The sequence below is a fragment of the Suricata suricatta genome, chromosome X (assembly GCF_006229205.1).
Source record: "Suricata suricatta isolate VVHF042 chromosome X, meerkat_22Aug2017_6uvM2_HiC, whole genome shotgun sequence".
Lineage (NCBI taxonomy): Eukaryota > Metazoa > Chordata > Mammalia > Carnivora > Herpestidae > Suricata > Suricata suricatta.
In genome coordinates this window covers 19,176,723-19,196,512 of record NC_043717.1, presented here as the reverse complement: position 1 = coordinate 19,196,512, position 19,790 = coordinate 19,176,723, and the positions used below count along the sequence as shown (strand labels likewise).

The following is a 19,790-nucleotide window of genomic DNA, read 5'->3' as shown; positions in this document are numbered from 1 at the left end:
CTCCCCCTCCCCCTTCAACCCTCAGTTCATTTTCAGTATTCAATAGTCTCTCAGGTTTTGCATCCCTCTCTCTCCCCAACTCTCTTTCCCTCTTCCCCTCCTCCAGGTCCTCCATTAGGTTTCTCCTGTTCTCCTGTTAGACCTATGAGTGCAAACATATGGTATCTGTCCTTCTCTGCCTGACGTATTTCACTTAGCATGACACATTAGAGAGCTGAGGGGGTTAAGGATAATTAAGGGTAAACAGGGCCATAGTCTCTTTGTTTTGCGTGGCCCACAGCATTTAGAATGACGTTGCGCTAACAGGAGTGGCTTACAACAACCCCAATTAATGGGATTTATATACGGTGCATTAAAGAAATGGAGATGTATATGCCTGGGTGATCCTAGTTCACATTGAAGGAAATGAGTTAGTTTATAAGCTTCTGGAAGAAAGGTGCTTAGTTGGGGAATGAAATTTCCAGAAGGCCTACAGATTTCACTTTGGGTGAAAGGGACAGTACCTGACTCGGGAGACCTCTGCAGCTTCTGGAAGCACCATGTCCTTTCACGGTGATCAGATTTTATGCCATTACGTGAATTAGGCACCATCAACCCTTATGCCTCTACTTTGAAGGAAAAGGTGCTGGTAAGAGACTGTGCCTCTCTTTTTTAAAAGTATTTTGTTACCTTCTGCAAGTTTAAGACTACTTGTTGGATATTTGAGGGGCACCTTTCTGCAGATTTTACTGAGGATGGTGACCACATGGTTACTGAATGAAGTTCTTTCCAGAAGGAAGAGGTGATAAAAGGCACTGATTATTGGACAAGTCATGCAGAGGAAACCCAAGGCAGGCAGAGAACCTGTCTCTTCTTCGTTTCTTTTTATATTGAGTGGAAAGCCATTTCTGGAAGGAACACCACCCTCCAGAGTGTGGTCCTGAGCTGCTGAGGCCCCTGGCAGACCTCTGCAGTGTTTAGATGATCCATGTTTGGAGGTGGTTAGATGTGGGTCACACTTAACGGGAACACTAGCCATGGCTCTAGGTGATCACGTTAAAAGTGATAGAGGGCGGGGCGCCTGGGTGGCTCAGTCGGTTAAGCCTCCGACTTCGGCTCAGGTCAGATCTCACGTTTGTGGGTTCCAGCCCTGCGTCAGGCTCTGTGCTGACAGCTAGCTCAGAGCCTGGAGCCTGCTTCCAGTTCTGTGTCTCCTTCTCTCTCTGACCCTCCCCCTCTCATGCTCTGTCTCTCACTGTAATAAAATAAATAAAACATTAAGAAAAAATTTAAAAAAAAACTAGATAAATAAAAGTGATAGAGGGGCATGGTGTCGGAGCTGAGTCACCACAAGTGGCGTTGCCGTGGCAAACACGTTTTGGGAAGAGTGTGGACAAGAGAAAGTACAGTCTTCCTTTGATGTGTGGTAGTTGCCTTCCTCCAAAATTCACCCTCTATCACAGCCATTCCAGAAATACTGTGCGATTATAGGTAAGACAAAGTTAAGTTCTAGACTCAAATGCTTTAAAATAATAATCCAGGGACCCTCAGAAATCTTGCGGGTTGTGGCAGAAATCTCCTACGGAGCTGCCTCACCCCTTCCAAGATGGTTAGCTTCATGGACACCCTTCCCTCTAAGGAGTCATTGTAACAACTAAAAATGCCTCATAAATTTCCAGAAATGGCTTCCTAGGGGATGATGAGCCCCTTGTTGAAAACTTTTGTCTTAGGCTAGGAGTCCACAGACTTTGTTCCCCACAAACCCTAAGAGAATTTTGAAAAACGATATACCTTCTTGCACATTTTTCAGTTGACATCTAAAATTCTCTATCGTAAATTTAATTCCTTGTGAAAGATGTAATTTTTGTAAGATGATAAATATTGACATATTCAAAAATTAATAAATTTTTTAAGGGAAGTTTTATGTTCACAGCAAAATTGAGCAATACGTACAGAGGATTCCCATATATCCCAGCACGCATAGCCTCCACCATTATCAGCATCCCGCACCAGAGTGATACATGTGTTACAGTCCGCGGAACCCACATCGACACATCACATCATGCAAAGTCAATGGTGTACATCAGACTTCACTCTAGGTGTTGTACACTCTGTGAGTTTTGGCAAATGTAAAATGACATGTATCCACGTTGGGGATATGGTACAAAATTAGGTTTACTGCCCTAAAAATTCTCCTGTGCTCTGCCTATTTATCCCTTTCTCCCCCCAGCTCATGGCAATTACTTCTTACCATCTCTACAGTTTGTTTTTTTTCCAAACTGTCCTATAATTGGCAGTATACAGTATGTACCTGTTTCAGATTGGCTTTTTTCACTTAGTAGTATTCATTTAAAGTTCTTCCATCTATTTCATGGCTTGTTAGTTCATGTCTTTGTAGTGGTGAATAATACTCTAGTGTCTTGATGTACCACAGTTGATCCATTTACTTACTAAAGGTCACCTTAATTGCTCCCAAGTTCTGGGACTTAGGAATAAAGCTGCTATAAACATCCATGTGGAGATTTTTATGTTGACATAGGTTTTCAACTTCTGCCAAGGAGCATGATTGCTGGATTGAATGTTAAGAGCATGTTAAGTTTTGTAAGAAAGTGCCAAACTGTTCCCAAGTGTCTGTACCATCTTGCATTTCCTGCAGCAGTACATGACAATTCCTGTTTCTCCATATCCTCACCAGCTTTTGGTAGTTTGGGTGTTTTGCCTTTTGGCCACTTTAATAGGTATATAGTGGTATCTCCTTGTTGTCTTCTTTTGCAATCCTTGGTGACCTATAATGTTAAACATATTTTTGTATGCTTTCCATCTGTGTATCTTCTCTAGTGAAGGGTGTGTTCAGATCTTCTATCATTTTTTAGCACCACGCTCTAACCAACTGAGCAAACCGGCCACATACTCTTCTGTCATTTTTTAAACATTTTTTTAATGTTTTATTTATTTTTGAGAGAGAGAGACAGCTGAGCAGGGGAGAGTCAGAGAGACAGAGGGAGACACAGAATCTGAAGCAGCTCCAGGCTCTGAGCTAGCTGTCAGCACAGAGCCTGACGTGGGGCTCGAACCCATGAACTGTGAGATCATGACCTGAGCCAAAGCCGGACGCTCAACTGACTGAACCATCCAGGTTCCCCCTTCTGTCATTTTTTAACCTGGTCGTTCATTTTCTTATTGTTGGGTTTTAAGTGCTCCTTGTATAGTTTGGATAGCAGTCCTTTATCTTTTATCTTTTTCAAAGATTTTTCTCCCGGTTTGTGGTCTGTCTGCTCTTTTCCTTGACCTTGTCTTTCTCAGAGCCACAATTTTTTATTTTAACCAAGTCCAGTTTATCAATTGTGTCTTTGGTGTTGTATCTCAAAAATCACTGCCATAGCCAAGGTCATCAAGGTTTTCTCCTAGGAGTTTTATATCTTTGCATTTTACATTTAAATCTGTGATCCATTTTGAGATAATTGTTGTGAAGAGTATAAGATTTGTGTCTAGAGTAATTTTTTTTTGCATGTGGATGTCTAATTTTTTTTTAAATCAGTATTTGTTGCAAAGACATGGTCTTTTCATGGTCATGGTACATATTCTTTTGGTACATTGTCAGAGTTGATGTTTTCTATTGAAGAGTTGTGCATCTATGTTCATGAGAGAACTTGGTCTGAGTTTTCTTGCATTGTCTTTGATTTTGGTATTAGGATAAGGCTGGCTTCATTGAATGAGTTAGGAGGTATTCCCTCTGCTTCTGTCTTCTGGAAGAGAATGTAGAGAATTGCTATAATTTATTCCTTAAATGTCTGGTGGAATTCACCAGTGAACCCATTTGGGCCTGTTGTTTTCTCTTTTGGAAGGTTATTAGATATTGATTCAGTTCTTAATAGATATAGGCCTGTTCAGATTGTCTTTTTCTTCTAGTATGAATTTTGATAGCTTGTGTCTTTCAAGGAATTGGTCCATTTTGTGTAGGTTACCAAATTCGTGAGTACAGAGATGCTCAAAATAGTCTTTTATTATCCTTTTAATGTCCACGAGATCTGCAATAATGTCCCATCTCTAATACCCTATAACAATAATTTGTGTTTGCTCTTTTTTCCTTAGCTTTCCTAGAGGCTTATAAATTTTATTCATCTTTTGAAAGAACCAGCTTTTGGGTTTATTGATTTTTTTTTTTCCTATTGATTCCTGTTGTAAATTTCATTAGTTTCTGTTCTGATTTTTATTATTTCTTCTGCTTACTCTGGGCTTAATTTGCTTTTCTTTTTCTAGTTTCCTAATGTGGAAGCCTAGATTATTGACTTTAGATATCTAGGCTTTTTAGACTGTGGTTTTTTTTCTCATATATACATTTAATACTAGAAATCTCCCTCTAAGCTTTTTCCCCTGTATTCCACACATTTTGATAAGCTGTGTTTTCATTTTCATTTACCTCAAGATATTTAAATACTTCTGTTGAGATTTATTTTTTTTCCCTATGTGTTATTTAGAAATGTGTTGTTTAATCTCCAAGTATTTTGAGATTTTCCACCTATATTTTCATTATTGGTATCTAACTTAATTCCGTTGTGGTCTGAGAGCAGACATTGTATGATTTCTATTCTTTTTTTAATGTTTGATTATTTTTGAGGGGGACAGAGAGAGAAGGGGACAGAGGATCTGAAGTGGGCTCTGAGGTGACAGCAGTGAGCCCAAAGTGGGGCTTGAACTTGCAAACCCTGAGATCATGACCTCAGCTAAAGTTGGACACTTAACCAACCGAGCCACCTAGGCACCCCTGATTTCTATTCTTTTAAATATGTTATGGTATGTTTTATGGCCCAGAACGTTGTCTGTCCTGGTGAATGCTCCATGTGAGCTTGAGAATGCTGTGTACTCTGCTGTGGTTGGATGAAGTAGTCTGTAGTGTCAGTTTTATCCGGCTGATTGATGGTGCTATTGAGTTAAACTATGTCCTTGTTCATTTTCTGTCTGCTAGGTCTGCCCATTCTCATAGAGGGCACTAAGGTTGCCAACTCTTGAAGTGGATTCATCTATTTTTCCTTGGAGTTCTGTCAGTTTTTGCCTCATATATTTTGACTCTTGGTTGCTAGGCACATACACATGAAAGGTTTCTATGTCTTCTTGGATTATTGACCCTTTTATCATTATATAATACTCCTCTTGATAACTTTCCTTGCCCTAGAGTCTGTCTGAAATTGATGTAGCTATTTCTACTTGATTTATTTTTAATTCTTTTGAGGTTTGGGATTATTTTTTATTTTAACTCCAGCATAGTTATACAGTCTTATATTAGTTGCAGGTGCACAGTATAGTGATTCAGCACTTCCATACATCAGCCATTGTTCATCACAAGGGCCCTCCTTAACCCCACCACCTATTTCACCCAGCCCCCAACCCACCTCCCCTCTGGGACCCATCAGTTTGTTCTCTATCATTTAGAGTTTGTTTCTTGCTTTGCCTCTTTCTTTCCTTTGCTCACTCATTTTGTTAAATTCCACATGACTGAAATCACATGGTATTTGTCTTTCTCCGACTGACTTATTTTGCTTAGCATTATACTCTGGCTCTATTCATGTTGTCTCAAATGGCAAGATTTCATTCTTTTTTATGGCTGAATAATATTCCATTGTGTATCTATACCAAATTATCTTTGTCCATTCATCAACCAATGGACTCATGGGTTGCTTCCATATGTTGGCTATTGTAAATAATGCTGCAATAAACATAGGGGTAAATGTATCCCTTTGAATTAGTGTTTTTTTTAATTTTCTTAAAGGACATAATGAAACAGTATTTCCATTTTTTAAAGTTTATTTATTTATTTTGAGAGGGAGAGAGAAAATGCAAGTGGGGGAGGGGCAGAGAGAAAGAGAGCTGTGCTGACAGCATTGAGCCAATGTGGGGGTTGAACTCAGGAACCATGCGATCATGATCTGAGCCAAAATCAAGAGTTTGATGCTTAATGGACTGAGCCACCATGGAACCCCTATTTCCACTCTTTTGATTAGTTTTAGCATGCTGTATCTTTCTTGATCCCTTTACCTTTAGTGTATGTATGTTTTCATATTTGAAGTGGGTTTCTTATAGACAGCATACAGTTGGGTCTTATTTTTTGATCTATAATCATTGTCTTATAACTGATAAATGTAGACCATACATGTTCCACATGATTATTGAAATAGTTGGTTTAATATATGCAATATTTTTTCTGTTTTCTATTTGTTGACTTTGTGTTTTGTTCCTACGTCTGTCTTCCACACTTTTTTTTGCCTTTTTAAAAAATTTTTAGTGTTATTTTTGAGAGAGAGAGAGAGAGACAGAGCGACAGAGCGTGAGTGGGAGAGGGGCAGAGACAGAGGGAGAAACAGAATCTGAAACAGGCTTCAGGCTCCAAGCTGTCAGCACAGAGCCTAACGCGGGGCTCAAACTCATCAACTATAACATCATGACTTGAGCTTAAGTCGGACACTTAATCGACCGAGCCACCTAGGTGCCCCTGCCTTTTGTGGTTTTAATTGAGCATTTTATATGATTCCATTTTCTCTCATTTCTTAGCATATCAATTACACTTACTTTTTCACGTTTTTAGTGGTTGCCCTAGAGTTTGTAATATATAGTCTAAACTAACTCAAGTCCACTTTCACAAAACATTATACTAGTAGTGCAAGTACCTTATAAAAACAAAATATTTCCTACTCCTCCTTTCCATTCCTTGTATCATTGCAGTCATTCATTTATAACTGAATATATTGTTGTTACTATTTTGAACAAATTGTTAGCGGTTCAATGAATTAAGAATAAGAAATGAAATGTCGTATTCATTCTTGAATGTCTCTTATTCATTCTTGAATGCTTCTCCTTTCTTTATGTAGATTTGAATTTCTGACCTACATTGTTTTCTTTATCCCTAAAGAACTTTTATTTTAAAGAAGAACTTTTCAAAACATTTCTTGCAAGGCAGGTCTACTAGCAACAAATTCCCTCAATTTTTGTTTGAGGGGGACTTTATTTCTTCTTTTTTTTTTTTTTTTTTGAAGAAATACTTTACAGGGTACAGAATTCTAGGTTGGTTTGAGTTTTTCTCTCAACACTAAATATTTCACTCCATTCTCCTCTTGCTGGCATTGTTTCTGTGGAGACGTTATTGTAGTTTTTATCTTTCTTCCTCTATAGGTAAGGTGTCCTTTCCCTCTAGCTTCCCTTGAGATTGTTTTTCTTTGGGATTTTTCCTGTTCCTTTCCTCTAACATTTAAATGAGATGAGTGGGATTTCGTGATTTGTGGATGAATATATTATTGCTAGAATGAGACAGGGTTTAACATTGGTTTTATTCCTATTTTTCCTTATACATATACAAGTGCTGAAATATTTTGTTTACGCACATATTTAGATGGGAATGGAAGAAATTTGTTAGAGTGATGCCACTCAATCTTCAAACTCGAGTTATTTGCCGTGTATCACAAAAATAATTTATTATGGTTAACAAAACAAGTTTAATGTTCTATCAAGTGACAATTTATTAAGGTCCTCTGGAATGTGATGCAGGCAATGGATTAGAAATGACCCACCTCACAGGAAGATCTGTTCCAAGCTATTACAATCATTGGGTTTCTTTCTTTCTGGGAAGTATAAAAAGAAGGTTTTACCAAGACTTACAAAATGGTTCTTAATTCTAACCTTCACTCTTTCACTTAAAGCCAACTCATTTAACCAGATACACTGAGAATGGGTCGTAGAAATGGAAATATTGGTAATTTCATTACACCATTGTCAATCCAATAATTCTTGATAAAATGGTTTTATCATTTTCTTAAAACTTGAAAACCACAGCTCCAAGGATTTATTTATTTTATTTTATTTTTTTAATTATTATTTTTTTTTTTTAGCTACTAAATCTGCAGAAAACACTGTCTAACCTAATTGGTAAAGCGAGTCTTCACTGTCAAACCTGCCAAAAACCTAGAAACTAAGAAAAAGTCTTTTCACTTCAAATATGTTAATGTATTTGAGGAAGCCTTATAAAACCCCCTGAGAAATACATTATAAAATGCATTGTATAAAATAGAGTTCATCAATATGAAAATGGTACAGCTCTAATATAATAAGTTACAAACAAAGCAACAAATCACTATGCTTAATTTATAGTAATGCAGGGGCGCCTGGGTGGCTCAGTCGGTTAAGCGTCCGGCTTCGGCTCAGGTCATGATCCCACGGTTCGTGGGTTCGAGCCCCGTGTCGGGCTCCGTGCTGACAGCTAGCTCAAAGCCTGGAGCCTGTCTTCAGATTCTGTGTCTCCCTCTCTCTCTGACCCTCCCTCGCTCACACTGTCTCTCTCTCTCTCTCTCTCTGTCAAAAATAAAAAACAGAAAAAAATTAAAAAAAATTTATAGTAATGCAATGTAATCTGTAAATAAAATAATACCATATGTATAAGGAGAGGCATATGGTAAAAAGACCTGTTATTCCTTCTCTAAATATTGATGTGTGTGTGTGTACTAAACTCTGGTGTTTGGCTTTTGGGGAAAATTAAATAAAATCAAATGTAAAAATCAGAAATGACTTACTTATCTTTAGACACCATGGGAATACTCTGCCTATGTATTTAAAATAGAAAAGGGAATAAACTACTAAAAAAATAAACTGGCACTAGATATTTTGTATTAGGAGAAGGTATAAAATAATACACCTTTTAGAAGAAGAACTAGGATAACAATTATCTGTAAATGCAATAAATATTTTATAATGTGATCTGATAAAATAGATTTTAACTTCCTCTTAAAATAATGCATATGAAATCTGAAAAAGCATGTAAATGTTTTATCTATGTGTTTATTCCAATGTATTTTGAAAAAAAATGACAATTCTAGAAAAGATTCCAGTTACATTTCTAAAATGCAGTGGTATCGGCCTATGCAGGTTTACCTTGTTGAGATGATTTTGAAGTGAATAGCTCGGAAAAATGCTTACTCTCAACGAAAAGAGAAAAGGTGTTTCTAGGATTCACCGTGACTGTTGAGAATAGCTTGGAAAATGCTTACCCTTCACTATACGAAAAAGCCATTTTTAGCATCCAACATTTCTTTCCATTGCTCCTTTTGCTTTGAATTCCTAGGTCTTACCACTCGAGATCCTTGTGCCCTTCGACAATAGTTAGGGGAATGCAAATGCGAAGTTGTTAAGCAAGAGTTTGTATTATTCCCCCCTCTCCCATAGTTTGCAATGTCTGGCTTTACCTGTAACAAATGTTTTAAGACAGGAAGTTTTAGAGGTTCGTGGTGTTTGCAGTTGTCATTCAGCAAGGTTTCTCTTCCGGTTGGCCCGAAGCCTTGACTTCCTGCCCCTGTCAGATTTGGTGCTGTCTTCTGCATCGTGGAGTAAGGGTGGTTATGGACACATGAGGCTTTCTCTGGGACCGTTAATTTTAAGAAAGTAGACCTTTGGAAGTTGAGGATCTGAAAATTGAGTCCCTTAAAGCTTCCTGTGTTTGGATATCGTGTGAAAAGTCTTTGTGGATCCCCAGGGGTACGCGTGCCCTAGTTGGAAGACCATTACCTTTAGACTATCTTTCTTGAGTGTCACGAGCCACCTTCGGGGCAGACAATTCTATACTGAGGAAAATTAGGGAGGCTTTTGCAAATAGGTGTTTAGTATTGGTTGAAAGAAAGGCTCTTGAAATGACGTGTGTTGTCAGCATATAAAATGCTTATAGGGAATTCAAAGAACCTGCTATATTAATTGTGGGGCCCCTGACCTCTGTGGGTAGGTTTGTTGTAGGGGTTCCCTTGGGGGGAGCAAGGGCTTTGCCCATGAAACCACTCTGGTCAGGGTAAGTGCACAGAAAGGTTCTTGGCATAATACTGGTATTTGGTAGAAATAATTGATTCAAAGACCAGAAACTGTGATAAGTGGAAGTACTACAATCTACTTCTCAACCTTAGGCAATAACAGACACAAAATGCCATGGTTTTATACAGTGATTATAATACTTGGATTTCTATTTTTTTAAAGCATTATGACTAGTACTACTTGGAAAGTTTATTTATGTAAGCTTACCTTGCTGACATTATTTCAGCAAATTGAAACTACCAATTATAAAGCCCTTTTTTCTTTTTAATTGAAAAACTAATATGGGGTGCGTGGCTGGCTCAGTTGGTTGAGCATCCGACTTCAGCCGAGGTTATGATCTCATGGTTTGTGAGTCCGAGCCCTGCATTGGGCTGTGTGCTGTCAGCGCAGAGCCCGCTTCCCATCCTCTGTCCCGCCCTTCCCCTTTGCCTGGTCATATGTTCTGTCTCTCAGAAACAGTCATTAAAAACTAACGTCATTTAACAATAAATAGCAGGTGTTGGTGAGGATGTAGAGAAAGGGAAACCCTCTCCTACTGTTGGTAGGAATGCAGACTGGTGCAGCCACTCTGGAAAACAGTATGAAGTTTCCTCAAAAAGTAAAGATAGATGTATCCTCTGCTCCAACAATTGCACTACTAGTATTTTTCCTCACAGATTACAAAAATCCTAATTCACAGAGATATATGCACCTGATGTTTATAGCCACATTATCTACAATAGCCAAATTAAGGAAAGGGCCCAAGTGTCCATCAACTGATGAATGCATAAAGAAGATGTGGTATATACAGACACTGGAATATTAGCCATAAAAAATAATGCATTCTTACCATTTGCAACAACATGGATCGAGCTACACAGTATTATGCTAAGTGAAGTAAGTCAGAGAAAGAGAAATACCATATGATTTCATTCATATGTGGAATTTAAGAAACAAAACATGAATATGGGGGTGGGGTAAAACAGAGACAACCAAGAAACAGATTCCTGAAATATTACAGTGTTAACTGGAATTTGAATAAAAATTTAAATAATAAAATAAAGTTAATGTCATTTAAAAACAAGTCAAGAAATAAAAATTTATATTAGAATTTTCCCCTGAAATATTTTTTAAAGATAGGAGTCACCAAATACTTACTTCTACCTCATAGGAGGGGAATAAAAAAACAACAGCAGTAATGATAACAGTTCCTTCTGTAGTAGACATAAAAACTACTCCATAAACTTGAGTTTATGCTCTCTTGTACTTCAATTAAAGTGAAATATTCCGCTAAGACTCCGCTTTACCTGACTGGTGGGAAATAGTCTCTCGGTCCTTTTTGGGCTCTCTTCACCTCTGCAGAGTCAGACGAGATGTTAAAATGTTTGCAGAAACAGGAGAGGGGTTTCAGGTCCTGAGCCCAGCCCCGTCGAGCCTGTGTGAGATGAGGCGCCTACAGTGTGTGGCATCGCGGTGCCCGGGGCACCGTGTCACCATCCCTTGCGAGGCTCTGTCGCTGGCCCCTGCTGCTTGTGGCATCCTCAGACTTTTGGTCTCTTCCTCATTTGGAGGAATCTTCCCTCTTTTTGTCTCTTTCCTTAAAGAATTTCTCCATGGAGTTCTGCCTTGGAGAAAATAGCAACCAGGAAGGCAGGCATGTGGACCAGCAACTTGAATTTCATAGCTTCCATGGGGGAGTCTGTACCAAGAGGCTGGGCACGTGCTTGGAGTGGGAACAGGAAGACAGCCCCAAACACAAATGAATAGCTCCAGTGATGGTTTTGTACTGCTCATAATCAATGGCAAATTAACTATAGGGCGTTACTCTCTCCTCAGATCATCATATTTAATTTTCAAAACTTTGCCATGTTTTAAAGCCAGTTGACGGAATCCTTAAGAGGCTTTGAGCAATTTTTCCAGTATCAAAGGAGCAGAGCTAGAATTAGAACCCAAGTCTGTTGTGGGTTTTTTCGTTTGGTTGGTTGGTTCCAAAGTTGATTCCTTAGGTTACATTTTCTCTCCTACAGTGTACTGGTAATATTTCATTTTGAACACACTGAGCTGCCTGTATAGGTGAGCTACAGTATGAGCTCCCAGATACCTCGGTACATTCGTCCATGGAGCACCACTGCTCGGGGTTCCCCATCTGGTTGTCAGCGTGCATTTGCCAAGACGCCTGAACGACAGTGCTGCTTTGGGCATAATTAATGTTTAGACAATAACTGGTCAGCATGTCCAGCTGCTTCTTGAGGTGACTCCTGGGATATGAAAATAGGACCCCGAATTGACATAAACATCCTGTTTATTTTCTTTGTGCTCTGTCAGGAGGCCATTATTTTGGTCATCTAGAAGTTACACCAAATCGCTCAGGTGCAGGTTCAAAACAGGGGAGGATATGGACCAGCCTCGTTTTGTGTTGTTTAAAATAGAAAACTGATGGGTCTGAAATCCATTTCTTTTTTTCTTTTTTTTTTTCATTTTTATTATTTTTTTCCATAATATTTTATTGTCAAATTGTTTTCCATACAACACCCAGTGCTTTTCCCCATAAGTGCCCTCCACCGTTACCACCTTTCTGCTCAGTATGATTCTTGAGGTAGTGGCTTAATAAAGTCCTAACTGAATATTTAAAAAGTCTTAGATCAATATTTAAATTGTGTATCTTGGCCCATAAATAATTCCTATTTATGGAGTCAAAAGCCAATGCATTCAGTAAATCAGTATAATATAGTCATTATGGCCCCCCTCTCTGCTGCCCGCCACCCTCCCAAACTGGAGTGATGGGTGATTCAAAACCAGGCTGGGCTCTTTACTCAAAGATGTTCATGATACGCTTCAGGGGCTTTTGAATATTGTATACATCGGAATTCTCCCTGAAGCTTGTCAAAAATAGAGCTGTGTAGGCCCTACCCTAGACTCACTGTTTTAGCTCATTTGATCTGCTAGAACAAGACACCCCGGACTGGCTAGCTTAAAAACAACAAAACTTGACCTGTCACAGTTCTGGAAGCTGAGAACTCCAAGGCGCTAACGTGTCCTTCAATGAAGGCCCTCTTCCTGATTCATAGCTCTTGCCTTCTTGCTGTTTTCTCACATGGTCATACATTGTAGGGAGCTTTTTGGAGTCTCCTTTATAAGGCACTAATCCCATTCATGAGGATTCCGACCTCAAGACCTAAGCATCCCCGTAGGGCCTACCTCCTAAATATCATCACCTTGGGAAGTTAAGATTTTAACAAATGAATCTGGGGGGAGACATTCAGACCATCTCCCTTTTCCTCTAGGGGAGATGAGAAGCGTTCTGAGCCCAAGGATGACAGTCTGGAAGGATTAAGGGGATCATTCTGGTGGATCAGGAGAGCTGCTGGGGGCGGGCGTGGGCTGGGAGCAGTAATCCAGGGGAGGGAAGGTGACCTGGCTGGTGAGCGCTGGAGGCGGTGAGAAGAATGTGGCCTCCAGGCACACTCTGAGGGCAGAGGCAGCAGGTCTGAGGGTGGTTTGGAGGCCGAGCACGTGATGGCCGCTGTAAGAGGCTTTCCAAGGACGCTGGCTGTGGCCAATGGCTGCCCTTACTCTGTGGCTAGATTTGGCTTTGGATGTAGCTTGTCCTTTGGTTCCAAGGAAATAATTGTATTTCTGCGTTTAAAACATAGACTGCACACTTACATCTTATAAGTTGGGTGTGTGTACATAAAACTCCTGAGGGGCAGTCAGGATAGAATAGCTGTAGGCCCTTCACTGGGATTTTGGTAAACAGGGGCTGTCCCCACAGTGACATTTCTTCCTGACATGTAGGAAAGCTCAGGAAAGCTGCCTTTGCTCACCACCCCCACCCAATATAAGATAATAAATAATACTCCTTGGTCAGTTTGCTTCAATGCACTTTTATGTAAATCCTCAAAAAATCCTTTCTAAGGCTGACAGTAGATGTTAACCCCCATTTGGAGATTCGGGAACCTGAGATCTAGGAAGGATAAAAAATGTCGAAGGATGAATTCTCCTAGATCGGAGTTTCTATTTTATAACTTCCTCTTCTTGATTATGTGGCCTGATGTGTAGTGACTGGACCTCAGTCCAGAGAATAGAAGTGTGTGTGTGTTTGTGTGTGTGTGTGTGCGCACGCACACGGTAAGGAATCACAGTCGGGCTACTAAGTACAATAATCTAGTAAAGGAATTGGAAATGATTGTTCAGACCTTCTAGAATCCAGGCCTCTTGGTTCCTCTCTGTCAGTTCATTTGGTCATTTTTCCCCCTGAATAGTAATTTTCACTGTGGTATAAGGAAACAAAAGATACAAAAGTCACATTAGGTGCAGCAGAGAATGCAGTCAAAATGGGCACTCTCATGGAAAGCTCAATTGCTGGTGGATTTCACCTTCGCTTTTCTGATGCTTTGTTCCTATAAACACACAGACACACACACACACACAACTGAGTTTGATTATGTCATGTACCAAGTCAGGCTGAGCTCCTTTTGTTTTGCTGAATAAGCCCTGGATGTAGGGGGTTGGCAGCCTTTAAAGCATGTGTCTGTCTCAGTTTGCAGTGATGACCTCACCCACAAATTCAAAGGATTCACTGTGATGAACGAGGCGGAGAGATATGAAGCCCTCAGACACTGTCGCTATGTGGATGAAGTCATTAGAGATGCTCCGTGGACCCTCACTCCAGAGTTTCTGGAAAAACACAAGGTGCTTACTCTTCCATGTTCTCTAAGTAGCAGAGTTGGAATGTGGTTCTGCAGCTTATATGCAGAAAGCCTAGACACTTCCACTTTCTAGAAGAGGTAACTCCAGGAACAGTCATGTGGTGTCACTTGATATAGCACCTGGGTCCTGTCCAAGCCTGGGGACTGATGCCTCTTACATCCTCACTGTGGGCGCCAGAACTAGACCACCCATGTCCACGTGTGGCCTCTGTCCCTTCCTGTGAGACCTTGAGCAAGATATTCACACTCACCTAAACTGTAAACTGGGAGGAATATTCATACCTCCCTCATGGGGCTGTTTTGAGAATCTGATGAGATCATCTAAAACCCTTGGAACACTGGCTGGCCCATAGCCAGAGCTCCAAAAATGTTATTGTCATTATCACCATCATCATCGTCCTTGATGCTTATAGATTCACAGGCATCGTTTTTCATAGAGCAAATGAACACACATTGTATCCTGAAGAACAGGGGTCAGCCTTTAAGGAGAGAACTTTCTCTCTGTGATTTTGTGACCCTGAGACTCCTACTGCTACAAGATTTCTATTAGTTGAAAACATGAGAAATTCTTTTGATCTGCATCAAATTATGTGCTTTGTATCTCCCTACCAGCTCCACATTAGGAGCTATTCTTTCCTTTTATAAGCAGCACAAAAAAAAAAAAACAAGATTAAGCTGTTCTAAGAGTTTTCTCTTCTATTTTTAAATTCACGATGCAGAAGAGAAGAGAGAACACTGATAAATGTGCATGGGTAATAGCAGAGGAGACGATTTCTCAGCAAGAATAAAAAGAAAAAGGAGAAGCTACAATATGATTTACTTCCCGCAATCACTGACACGTTTTTATTAAGCACCTATTGTATGTTCCACTCGTGCCAGGCATGATGGGGGCACCAGCAAGGGCCGCCGTGGATTATTTTAGCGGGTGCCAGGCGCTGTGCTGCGGGCACCGCTCTCCCGTCAATCACATTCGGTCTCATGGCTACCCTGACACTTGGTTGTCGTTGGAGAGGAAGAGGACTAAGTTTGAGGACTAATCAGTACTAAGAATGGTTTGCATTTATGGAGTACTTACTGTATCCCAGCTGATTTGTAGCACTTTTACATAATGACTTCATTTAATCCAGTGATTCTCAAATGGACTTAAGTTGGCCCTCAAGGGACACTTGGTAGTGTCTGGAAACATTTTTGGCTGTCACCGCTGGAGGGGGGCGGTGGTGGGTACTGGCATTGAGCAGGTAAAGGCCAGGGCTGCTACTAAGCTTCCTATGAGACCCCCTCTCAGAAAACTATCCACCTCAAAATGCCACAGACAGCAAGGTTGAGAAATAGTGATTTAATCCTTATGGCCAATTTAGGGGTTACAGAGCCCAGAAGTGGTGGGGCAGGCACACAGATCAAACTCCCCCCGAGGCACCCCTCGGGCTCTGAGAGCCCGGCAACACGGTAGGAAGCAGGGAGCCCACGCGATCAGCAGGAATAAGAGTGACAGAAAGAAAAGAGTTTAAGAAGGAAGCGCCCTCCCAGCCTGTCACAGAGGGATGGTTTGGAAGGGAGAGAGTCTGCAGCCCACAAGGTCAGGTGTAAGCGGGTATTCATAACCCAGGTGACGGGGCCCTGGAGACGACGTGATGGGCGCACACGTGTGCGTGCACGTACGTTCGCACTCGTACACAGACACGAACTCGCGCCCCAGGGGACCTTGTGACCATGGAGCCTGAGGGAAGTAGGGAAAGAAGGCTGATTCCGAGGTGTTTGGGGCCTGGGTGCACCGGGAAGCTGGAGGGGCCGCTGGAAGGGGACGCTAGTTTTTACGCTGAACTAAATTTCAAACAGCTTGATTTTAAAGTGAAAATAGGGCGGCAAAATAGAAAAGGGTGACTTCGGGCAAGTCTTCGGACGGGTTTTCTAGCTTCAGCGGCCTTATGTCCCAGCGGAAATAGTATGTGCCCCACCTGCCTCACAAGGTGGTCAGGGAGAGCAAATAAGAAAAGAGGTGTGAAGTCATTTTCCCCACATAAAACGTGACTCACGTGTGAAGGCCTATTGCCGACGATGGGACAGGAAATGGGGGTTTGGGTCCCTCACTCTAGCAGGGGTAAGGAAAACTGAACAACGAACAAATTCTCTAAAGGGAAAGCTTAAAATTTTTTTCTGTATTTTTATTTATTTTTAAGAGACAGAGATAGCACGAGCAGGGGAGGGGCAGAGAGAGAGGGAGACATAGAATCTGAAGCAGGCTCCAGGCTCTGAGCTAGCTGTCAGCACAGAGCCCGACATGGGGCTCGAACCCACGAACCGTGAGATCATGACCTGAGCTGAAGTTGGACGCTTAACCAACTGAGCCACCCAGGCGCCCCAAGGGGAAAGCTTAAAGGCAGAAGGACAAGGGGCCAACAAAACCTCCTATCAGAGAAAGAGGGCCCAGCAGAGGAGACAAACAGCACTTGTTTCTTTTATTTCCTGGAAATGGAGACATTTGGCAGTCAAGGATTCGAGTCCACATTATAAACTACTTATTTCAACTGCTTTATTACAAACACTTTATTTCCAAAAGACATGTGCAGGGGCGCCTGGGTGGCTCAGTCGGTTAAGTAGCCGACTTCGGCTCAGATCATGATCTCACAGTCCGTGAGTTTGAGCCCCACGTCGGGCTCTATGCTGACAGCTCAGAGCCTGGAGCCTGCTTCAGATTCTGTGTCTCTCTCTCTCTCTCTCTCTCTCTCTCTCTCTCTCTCTCTCTCTCTCTCTCTGCACTTCTTCTGTCTCTCAAAAATAAATAAACGTTAAAATGAAAAGAGGCATGTGCAAATCACAGACATGCACATCCATCCTAGTTGTGACATCACGCTGCTTTGTCTCCAACAGATCGACTTTGTGGCCCATGATGACATTCCCTACTCTTCTGCTGGCTCTGACGACGTATACAAGCATATCAAAGAAGCTGGTGAGTTCCCTTATGCACACCCGCCCACAGCATTATGACCTTGAGGTTTAATAAGAGACATCTGCCCTAGGCTTTTGGCACACACCTGGGAGGCACCCAGATTTCAGATGGCTGCTGAGTAGCCTCTACAAGCTTCTTCTGATAAGTGCTAAGGCTCAGTCGGAGGACAGACACCATGTAGGTATTTACACTAGAATTAACTTGAGTACCAAGGTACTCACCCAGTTGGAGGCCCAGTTTTAGGACTTGTCACACTAAAACCGCAGGACCCTATTGTTTAGAGTGCAGTCATTTTCCTCATCCACCTCTAGGTCTCCACAATGAAATTATTTTATACCACAAGAATGTTCCTTCCAGAAGAAGACAGGTAGGTGGGTAATTAACAGTCTGGACTCATTGTCTCCAAAGTCAGTCCTGCCATAAGTCACCCTGTCACACGGTAAGTAATATCCTCAGGTACCACGGGCAGAGGCAAAAGAAAGAATGCGTAAATATTGGGGAAATCAGGTCACGTATTTCCTTCCCCAAACTGTTAAGCAGTGGCATGGAGGACAGACACGGAGCCTGAGCTTTGGAAGTTGTCCCAGTTGTCACTAGGCATTTCTTTTAAGGTCAGAGACTCTGGTCCGCCCCCTGGGAGTTATTAGGGGGCTGCTGAGGGGAGGGTTTCCTTCCAGTGCAGACTCCCTAGGGTTCATTCCTTTGTCAAGTTCTCTGTTCCTTTTCTTTGCTGCCGGGGACTTGAAGGAAATCACTGTGGGGGCATCATACCAGGTCTGTGGGTTCTAGCCTCGGCTGGATTCTTGATGTTCCTTGGTAACATTTACTCCCTCCTCTTCCCCCTCTTGCCCTGATTTACCCGCAGCTCCGTGCATCCCTCCTCCTCGCCTCCCCGCCTGCGTCCTGAGGGAAGGGGGTGGGTCTTCTGTCCCAGGCTGACTTCTTTATCTGCACCTACCTTCTCCTTTCCTGGGAGCCTGTTTGCTTTCATTCTTGCTCTCTTTGCCACGCAGGGTTCTCACTCTCTAGTGGTTTCTTCTAACAGTCGTTTGAAAGTCTACAAGAACAAATAGATCAAATCCTTCTGCCCTCCCTCTCCAGTCACGTCCTTGTTCAGAAGTCCCTTCCTGGCATCCTGCAGGCCCTCCCGCTCATTCCTCAGCTCCGTGCGCTCTGGCTTCTGTTCTATCCTTCCTCACTTTGGTCGTGACCTTTGGGCCACCAAATGTAGTGGCTCGGTTCTGTCCTCCTTCGGACATAATGACCCTGCCTACTGCTCTCCTCTCATGGCTGCTGTTGTCCTCTTCTTCTCGGACACTTCTGGGACCTTCTCATTTCCTTCAGGCTCTCTGACTGCTTCTGGGTCTTGTTACTGGGTTTCTGTCTCCTGGTCCTGCCCGGCCTAGGCATCTCGCCAGCCCGGACTCTGCCCCGCTGTTCTCAGGGCCTGAAGTCCAGGTACACGGAGTGTGTCCTCGTGCCCAGACACGCCCTTACCTAGTGCCTTGCTTTTGGTTCCTCTCTGGGGTGGGCATGCCCTTGCTCTGAGCGTCTGTGCCTACTCCGTGCCCCGTTGAGGACCTAGCCCTTGACATGCCTTGTCTCCCTGAGGCACAATTCAGCGGCACTACCCTCCTGCTACCCTCCTCTGACACTCTTTGCAGATGCACCTTCTTTTCAGCTCCCTTCTGATGGCATCCATAGTCCCTGGTATGTTTGTAGTGCTCATTCAAGACTGGCTAAGCCACAGGGTGCTTTTTGTAAAGAAAAAGTTTTATTTATTTAAGCAATCTCTACTACCAGCATGGGGCTTGAACCCATGACCCTGAGAGTAGGAGTGGCACACTCCTTGACTGAGCCAGCCAGGCGCCCCAGCATGAGGGTCTTTTTACTGGACTCTGATGGGGAGTTAGCTTAAGATTGCCATCTTCTGTTGGCAAGAGCTCTTCCCACTACCCAGGGCATAGGGCCATTTACCTAGATAACTTGGGCCACACTCTGTCTTGTGGAGTTTTTCAAATTACTTAGATTAAGGCGTGATTTGGGGCTGAACTTTATCAACTTTTACATCTAATTTGTTTGCCTTCCATTGGAATCATGGCCATTGAGTCCCTCACCCCTTTATTGAAGGGAGATGCCGACTCCATGCTCTAAATCACTCCAAACTGCCGTAGCCTCCCAGCCCAACCAAATCTCAGAGGAAGATGGAAGCGTTTGCCATGTGACTCATTGCAAAGATGACTATGACCTGAATGAAATATCTTTACATTTATATCTGTGCATTTGTACTTTTCTCACTCTGTCTTATACAAGGCAAGAGAATATAAATCACAAATAAT

The 19,790-nt window shown here is 42.1% G+C and overlaps 1 protein-coding gene across 7 annotated transcripts in view; it reads left to right on the top strand.

The window, feature by feature from the left end:
- Positions 1-19,790, top strand: part of PCYT1B (phosphate cytidylyltransferase 1, choline, beta) — a 122,542-nt gene that overhangs the window by 62,255 nt on the left and 40,497 nt on the right. For all 7 annotated transcript variants that reach the window (XM_029930613.1, XM_029930608.1, XM_029930609.1 and 4 more), the window contains 2 exons: positions 14,336-14,487; positions 17,373-17,451. In XM_029930613.1, coding sequence (XP_029786473.1) covers positions 14,336-14,487; positions 17,373-17,451 — 231 coding nt within the window. The remainder of the gene's footprint in view (positions 1-14,335; positions 14,488-17,372; positions 17,452-19,790) is intronic.